The 8,440-nt window shown below is 56.1% G+C and overlaps 1 protein-coding gene across 1 annotated transcript; it reads left to right on the top strand.

Annotated features, from left to right (window-relative positions):
• The first annotated feature begins 1,666 nt into the window (after positions 1–1,666).
• On the top strand, positions 1,667–6,459 carry ORAI3 (ORAI calcium release-activated calcium modulator 3). The gene is made up of 2 exons (XM_082856556.1): positions 1,667–2,083; positions 4,995–6,459. Exons 1-2 carry the CDS (start codon positions 1,823–1,825, stop codon positions 5,652–5,654), a joined length of 921 nt encoding a protein of 306 aa, XP_082712682.1. The 5' UTR covers positions 1,667–1,822; the 3' UTR covers positions 5,655–6,459.
• Positions 6,460–8,440: the final 1,981 nt, after the last annotated feature.

Raw genomic sequence — 8,440 nt, 5'->3', positions numbered from 1 at the left:
TGGGGGAGGTGGAGGATGGGCGGGGGGGTGGGAGGCGGGCAGAAAGCAGACCACCAAGGGTTCAGGGAACAAAGACCAGATACTTGGAGTTGGGGGGCGGGGTGGGGGGGGCCCGAAAAGGGAAACCAGAGGAGCAATTGGGGATCCAGACGTCGGAGATGAGGGGATTCGGGGAGCCAGGGGAAAGGCAGGGCTGAGTGAGGGGTGGGGGCAGGAGCACCCCCTCGGGGTCACCCCTCTCCTTCCTCCCTCCCCAGATTTCAGTTCCTTCCCCCCAGCCCTGACTCCTTGAACGTCACTGACAATGGCAGCTATTGTGAGGAGTGGGGGCTGCGGGCCTACCCGCTGTTCGGCGCGGCCCTGGGGAGCGGTGAGGGGTACCCCAGCCCCCTACCTGCCTCCCCGCACTATACTTGAACATTCATCTGTACTGAAGTGTTACTTGAACCGGGGGAACCTCGGACCTGGGGGAGCCGGAGCTTGAGGGGACAGGACCAGCTTGGACTGAGACTGGACTGGTGGGCACCCAGTTTGGACTGGACTACCCCCAGGCTCTCTCTTGCTTTACTGTATTGAGCAGCTCCACCCCTCCTGACCTGGGGTGGGGGTGGGGGTGGGGTGCCAGCCCAGTGATGGGGAAGATGGGACTCCTCCAGCTTGGCTCTTCCCACTCTTTCATCGTCATGGAAACTTGTATCCCATTTGCCCAGGGAACTGCCACTCCTGGTTGCCATGGAATTAGCAGCCAATGGACACCTCCCAAAGCCAGTGCTAAGGCTGGAAAGGGCCCCTCTTAGTTGCCGTGGGAACTTAGTAACAGACTCTCGGCCCTCCCCTGCCCCTTCCTCCACTGCGGGGGCGGGGTTTGGGGAACCAGGGGGAGGGGTCGGGGCCAGGTTCCCCCCCCCCCCTCAGCCCAGGCCTCCCTGGGGAGCCAGGTTGTACCATGTAGGGGAGGGGGGAATCTATCCACATACCTCAGGTAACAGGGAGGTGCGCGGGTGGGGGGAGGGACTGGGCGGACCAAAGGCCGGAGGGGAGGGGGTCCTGGGAATCGCAAAAGGCTTGAGGATGGGGCCGCTTGGGGGAGGGGGAGGAGGCAGCCCGGCCGGGGCAAGTGGGGAACCCAGCCGGGCTGGGCCCCTGGGCCCCGGGTCTGTACAATATGGTTTGCTATAAAAGTCAAAATCTTCCAGCCGGGGCCGCCGAGTTCGTGTGTGTGTCTGCGGCGTTGGGGATGTGGGGCTAGGGCGGGGATGACCCGAGTGTTCTTTGAGGCCCTGGGAGGAGGGGGCTGTTTGGATGGATCTGGGGGACCTAGGTCCTACTGGGCTTCCGGAAATTGAGGATTCAGGGTCTCCTGCGGTCCCTACAGTTAGATGAGCTCACTTTCCCGGAGTTCACTGTTTAGGTAGGGTTTTGGAGTCTGGACGTTGGAGGTGTCCAGGTGTACCTGCAGTGGTCCAGAGCCCGGAACTCCCAGTCACTGGCTGGGGCTGGGCGTTCAACTCAGCGGGGCTCAGGCACCTAGAGGATATTCTAAGTGGACTGGGGTCTCGGGATCTCTGCGGACGGTCCCCCGGCTCCACCCCATCATGTGGCCGCCCCGACTCCGCCTCCGCCCCAGTTCCTGTTTCGGCCTCGGCAATCCTGCTTCAGCCCCTAGGGCTCCACGCAGACGCCTGCTCTTCCTTCTCCGCCCGGGCCACGTCTTCCTGGGCGCTCACAGTCCGCATCCCCGCTCGTCCCGCCGGGGGATGGGGCCTTCCCCCGGCCTGGGCCGGCCCTGCTGGGGTCCCCGAGGCGACTCGGCCCCGCCTTGATGGACTGGCCCGCCTGGTGCTGCGGCCCCAGGATGAAGGGCGGCGAGGGGGACCCGGGCGAACAGGCCCCGCTGAACCCGGAGGCCGAGAGCCCCGCGGGCTCGGCCACCTACCGGGAGTTCGTGCACCGCGGCTACTTGGACCTGATGGGGGCCAGTCAGCACTCGCTGCGGGCACTCAGCTGGCGCCGCCTCTACCTCAGTCGGGCCAAGCTGAAAGCTTCCAGCCGCACGTCTGCCCTGCTCTCGGGCTTCGCCATGGTGAGGGAAGGGAAGGGTCGTACAGGGTGGGGGTGAAGCGCAGGGGGGGCACCGGGTTGGGGGCGAAGTGAACGGGTACCCAAGGGAGACAGGGTAGAGGAAAGGGAAGGACCGGTTTTTAAGAGGTACAAGAGGGGTAGCAAACAAGGTACCAAGGGACTCCGCAAGTCCATTTTTATGGGGGGGGGTGTGTGTGTGTATGTGTATAAACAGGTCCCTAGCATAAACTGGGCCGTGGGGAGGATAAGCAAGTCCTAAAGGTGTCACAGGGGACACGTCATGTCATGGGGGTAGACAATCACCAAGGGGGATACATATGCAAGGATAGAGCGAAGTGCTCCAAAAGGAGCATGGTCCAGCATTAGTGGTTACTAGATCCCCACCGGAGGTTCAGCAGCAAATCAGAGCTGGGTGGGGGCTGGGAGGTGGGGTGGTTGAGAGAACAAACTGGATGGAGTGGTCACACCCAAAAGGAGGGCGGCCAGGCCCCAGCAGGCACAGAGCGTGCTTAGTGTAGCCCAGGAAAGCTCTGAGAAGAGAGGATGCCTGTGAGGGAGCCCCTAGCGAAAAAAGCTGCTTAGGAAGCTGATGCATGATTCTGGAGATGATAAACTCCAAGTGCAGGTGATATCCGCTGACGGTCCCGGGCAGAGGCCTCACAGGAAGTGGGACCGAGGGAGGTCCCAGGGTGAGGAGCAGTTAGCAGACACAAGTCCTGGTTCTTTCCTGCTTGTGGCCAGCTATGTAACCCTGGACAGGCCTCCGCCTCCTCGCAGGCCAGTGGGAAATTGTGAGATCATGGAGGGTGCACCCTCTGTAGCTTGCCAAGTAGCTGCCCCAAGGTGAGCTCATTCTTGTCATCAAACCCTAGATCCAAGCATGTCAGAGCAAGACACACATCAGAATGCCTCAGACTACCTGTTAACGGAAACCACGGCCCAGAATGGGGCAGTGGCTTTGCCTGCCAAGAGCACTCAGCAGCTGAAGGATATAGGATGAACTAGGACCCAGGGCCGCTAGACTGTTAGTCCAGGGTTTCCCACCATCATGACAGGAAGAAGGAGAAAATGGGCTGGAGGGGGGTCCTCACAGGAACATGAGGGAGATATCAACATGAGAATAAAAAGGGGTCATAGCACTAGGTGATTTGCATTAGTCTCTGCTCCTCTCTGTGCCACCACCTCTGTATTAGAATGATGAGAGGGAAACTTTCTACCCCTAAGGGTCATCCTAGGTCTATGGTTTTCTACGTGAGGGTCCGGATCTGCAGGTCAGCTCACCCTTCCTGATGTGGGGTCATCTCAGGACAGGGAGCTGGCTCCCCTTCACCTGTACAGACCGCAGAGGGAAGGGAGCAGCCGCGTGGACCTAGCTGAGGGAGTTGCCCCACCCCCATATCCCCCATGGTCCAGCCTGTTCCCAAGGGGACAATCCGGCCAGCTGCTGGACTTGCACGTTGCTGGGGTGACAGCTTAGGGGCCAGGACCTTCTCTGCAGGATCAAGAGGCCAGATGAGTACGTTCTGGGGGCCAGACTGGCCCCAGTCCTGCCAGGGGAGGTCAAGGCTGAGTCAGGCTGTGGGAGAAACCAGGGCCAGGCCTGGCCCAGATCTCTGTCTGTGGAAAACACCTGCTAACACCCGCCATGGCCCAATTTCCCAAAATATTCAGCCTTGCCTTCCTACCACCACCCTCCTGGCTCTGCACCTTCCTCCTTCCCCCAGCCCCAGAGCAACCTAATGGATCTTGCAAGAACCGGGCATGGGGAAAGATCCCGATTCTGGAATTCAGATGGCCTGGGTTAGAATAACATTATATAAATTGTGTTGAACCATCACTGAGTGCCAGACACTATGCTTAAGGCTTTTATGTGCATCATCCCTCTATTATCCTATGAAGTAGGTACCACTACTGTGACCAATTTACAGATGAGAAAACTGAGGATCAGAGATGTTAAGACACCTGCCCAGGGTTCCACAGCAAGTAAGTGGCAGGATTGAATTTAGGCAGTCCAGCTCTAGAGTCCAAATGTATACAAGCCTAGAACAGAATCATCAACTCAAATGTTTGCAAAGGCCTTTGGCAATATGGATGCCAAGTTGGCTGGGTGGGGACTGTGGCTATCAAGAGACACTCCTCACCCATCCAAAGGGAGCAGCCATGACTCAGCCCTAGCTGATCAGTGCCGTGCAGGAATGTGGGCCTGGTGTAACCAGACCTTCCAAGTTTCCAAGAGGATCTGGAAATAGGAATATTTACATGACATCTCTTGAGTTTTAGAAGTTGGCAACGTAATTCTTTAAAAAAACACACTGTCTGAGCCAAGCAAAACATGTTTGCAAGCTGGCCTGGGTTTATGGTGTGCCAATTTGCAAACTCTGGCCTTGGACTTCAGCGTTAGCTCTAATAATAACAGCAAACACTTACCTGAGCATACTGTGTACCTCACACTATTCTTATCACTTGATATATATTATCTCATTAAATTTTTAAAACAACCGTGTAAGACAGGTGGGTGCTGTTATCAATCCCTATTTTCCAGGTGAGGAGACTGAGGCACAGAGAGAACCAAACCACTTGCTCAAGGTTGCACAGCTTATGGAGCTGAAAATGAACCCAGGCCGCCCCACTCCAGAATCTGTGCTTTTTAACCCCTATGTTATAACAAGATAAGATTGTCAGAAACATGCCATCCAGCCCTCTAGATAGCCAGGAGGGGAAACTGAGGTCTGGAACAGGACAGAGCCTTGCCAAGGCTGCCCATTCATTCACTCAACAAAGACTGGGTGCCGTCTCTCTGCCAAGCACTGTTCTAGGTCTTAGGGATACATCAGTGATGTACACCAAGAGGCAGAAAACCCCTCTACTGTTGAGGTTATGGGCACTCAACCCATCCCTTCTTGTCCCCACAGGTGGCCATGGTAGAGGTACAGCTGGAGAGCAACCACGAATACCCGCCGGGCCTGCTGGTGGCCTTCAGTGCCTGCACCACCGTGCTGGTGGCTGTGCACCTCTTTGCACTCATGGTCTCCACCTGTCTGCTGCCTCACATTGAAGCCGTCAGCAACATCCACAACCTCAACTCTGTCCACCAGTCTCCACACCAGCGACTCCACCGCTACGTGGAGCTGGCCTGGGGCTTCTCCACTGCCTTGGGCACCTTCCTCTTCCTTGCTGAAGTTGTCCTGGTTGGCTGGGTCAAGTTTGTGCCCATCGGGGCCCCCTTGGGCACACCAGGCTCTGTGGTACCTGCCTCCCAGGTGCCTGAGACTCTGCCACCAGTGGCCGCCTCCCTTAGTCCAGCTTCCAAGCCATCCTCTGCTTCTGTAGCCCCGTCACAGGCTGAGCCACCTGAGGCCTGCCCACCTCGGCAAGCATGTGGCGGTGGTGGGGCCCATGGACCAGGCTGGCAAGCAGCCATGGCCTCCACGGCAATCATGGTACCTGTTGGGCTTGTGTTCATGGCCTTTGCCCTGCATTTCTACCGCTCCTTGGTGGCTCACAAGACCGACCGCCACAAGCAAGAGCTAGAGGAGCTGAGTCGCCTGCAGGGGGAGCTGCAGGCTGTGTGAGGCCGGTGTTAGCCACAGCTGCGAGCACCGCCTCCCTCAGGGGTCAGCCAGAGGCCCCAGGTCTACGGACCCCATTCCCCGCCCTGCCTGGAGCCACTTCCTGTGGCCACTCTCAGGTAGAGAACAGATTCCTGCCCTCAGGGTCCTTTGGGCTGGGCCTTGGGCAGCTCCCACATTCCCAGGGATTCTCCCTGTCAGTCTGTCCTATGGGTTTTGGAAAGTCTACTCTACACCTGGGCTGGGAGGAGCAAGGGAGGAAGCGGAAGGTCCTCAGTCCAAGGCTCATGCGGTAGGTAGAGGGGAGGCAGGGAGACCCTGTCAGACCTTTGGTGCTGACTCTTAGCCACTTGCCCCCTTATAGAATGTGGAGGCCAGAAGCTTACACACCCACCCAGCTGCCCCAGAAGGCAGTCAATCCTTGCTATACTTTTGTAGAATCTATTTTATGGTTGGCTTTTTTTTTCTTCCTCATCTTCAGATTTTGATGGGTTCCACCCTCTTGCTTTGGTGTTTGGGTAGAGGGATTTGGGTGTTTCTACCCTAGGCATATGTCCAGCCTTTCCAAGGAGGAGCCACCCTATTTGGAGGAAGTTCAAATGCCTGCCCCACTGCCCTAGACCCACACTTATGCTTCTGTATCTGGTTCCTACTCCTGGTTCAGAGCTGGGGTCAGTGTGCCCAGCCTGATCCCTAGCAAGGGTTGGGGTGAGGTTTTAAGGGAGGAGGTCCAGTCCATAGCCCTTGGAATACAGAGCTATTCTGACACTGAATTTTTGATGCACCTAGTTTTGTATAATAAATTGTTTCACACATGTCCCTGTGGCTGTGAATGGGGTGAAGGGGAGGCCTTGTCGGGAACAGCTGACTTGTTCTTAAGAATCAAGTGGAGGCAAGTGTCCCTGGGGGCAGGGCAGGGGTGGAGGAGAGGAGGTTCCAGGTATGACCCCCTTGTGGTGCTGACAGGGGCCAGTAGCTTCTGAATGTGGAGACTGAGTTATTCTAAGGCTAAAGGCTTTTGCACTCTTGTTACTGAGCCCAGGGTCTCTACCTCATCCATTGAGGATTTAGTATAAGTTTCTTTTAGTGTAAGTTTCTTTCTTGAGTGACTACTACATACTAGGGGCTTCTCATAGGTAATCTTATTTAGCCTACTTAACTTATTTAAAAATTACCTCAAGAGGCAAGACTTTATCATTACCGTTTTCAGAGATAAGGGAACTTCAGCCTAAGAAGGCTGAGGATCTTGCCCAAAGCCACCCAGCTAGTCAGTGAAAACTTAGACTACTTTTACCATCACATGGGGAACGGTTTTATTTGAGAAAAGGAACCAACATCTTTCAACTGGGACAAGAGAAAGGAATCTGATCTCATCACCCATGTTTCCATTATAAATTTATTTTTTCAGCCTCATTTTCCTCAAATTTGTAAAGGGTCCTAATCCTCTCCCAGAAGGATTGATTCTTTTGATGTGAGACTTTGGACAAATCTCTCTTTCTCTCTTCCTTAAAATTGTGAATTTGCATGAACCAGGTCTCAAGGGCCTTTCCTACATTGTTTTAATGCCTACAATAGTTCAGCATGACAGTATTTAACATCCATTTTCAGAGAAAGAATCTGACGCTTTAAGAGGTGGTTAATGACTCGCCCAAGGTCATACATCGAGGGGGCTGACAGTACTGAGAGAAGTCTGGAACCTAGGGCATCCTCAGCACAGGCAGTGCCTGGGAGTGCCATTACCCTGAGACCTAGATGCCTGCAAACAAGCCTAAGAAAAACGGTGCCCAGAATCAGGGCGACCTCAGCCCCAGGGTCCGAAGTTTAAGCCCGGGCTGGTGCTGCCCTCGAGCGGCGGGACTGCGTAAGCGAAGGGGGGCGGGGGGCAGAGGGTTGCACAGCTGAAAACAGCGGGCACTGGGACCATGACGCCCGGGGAATCGACCAACCCACCCAAGTTCAAGTGCGACCTAGTTCATCGTTTCTTACAGGACCGGTTCAAGGTCCTTTAGGGCCCACCGGCCTTATTACATAACTTTGAGACAGACTAAGATGTAATCACTAATGGCGGGCCAGTACGGGCAAAATGCGGCACCTTCTGAAGGCCTCAGTATCCCCATCTGTCAAATGGGCATCTTAAACAGCTAGAGGCCCAAGGAGGATAACGGGAGTTAAAAGCTCCCTGCATTACGTGCGGCGCCAAACAGCCTGAGTCACCGTTGTTGGTAGTATTTTTCCACCTCCCGGGCGCCGCTCCCAGCCCACCCCGGTTTCGGAGGGTCCTACAGGAAGCGCCCCCGCGACGCCCGGCTCCACACGCTGACCACGCCCTCTGCGCGCGGCGCCTTGGCCCCGCCCACGAAGGAATTCGCAGATTCGCTAGGCCGGCTCCTCCTCAGAATTATTCGGGCCTCTCTATACTCGGCTGAAAATCCTCATCGGACTCTGTAGCCATTTCTCCCAGGTCAGAACTGAGCAGTCCTCTGAGTTGTGCTAGTAAGGAAGATCCAGGAAAAGTGGCCCACTCTGCCAACAGGGCTTGGCTAACCCGGCATTATTTTCTTGACTCCACCAAGGCGGTTAAAGGGAGGCAACAGCTGAGGCCAGGACTTGTGGCAAATCTGCAGCCTCTCAGACCTTTGGCCGCGTGAGGAAGCGGCAGGTTAGAGGAGCAAAGGAGCGCGCATCCTGTCTACTGATTCGCCCCGCCCGCCTGACGAATCTGCGCCTGTTCAACTCGCCACTCAAATCTCCCCAGCTCTGGCTGGCCTCCTCCCCTCCGCCCCGCCCCC

This window comes from Leucopleurus acutus (genome assembly GCF_964270905.1).
Source record: "Leucopleurus acutus genome assembly, chromosome: 16".
Classification (NCBI taxonomy): Eukaryota; Metazoa; Chordata; class Mammalia; order Artiodactyla; family Delphinidae; genus Leucopleurus; species Leucopleurus acutus.
This window is presented reverse-complemented; position numbering and strand designations above follow the sequence as displayed.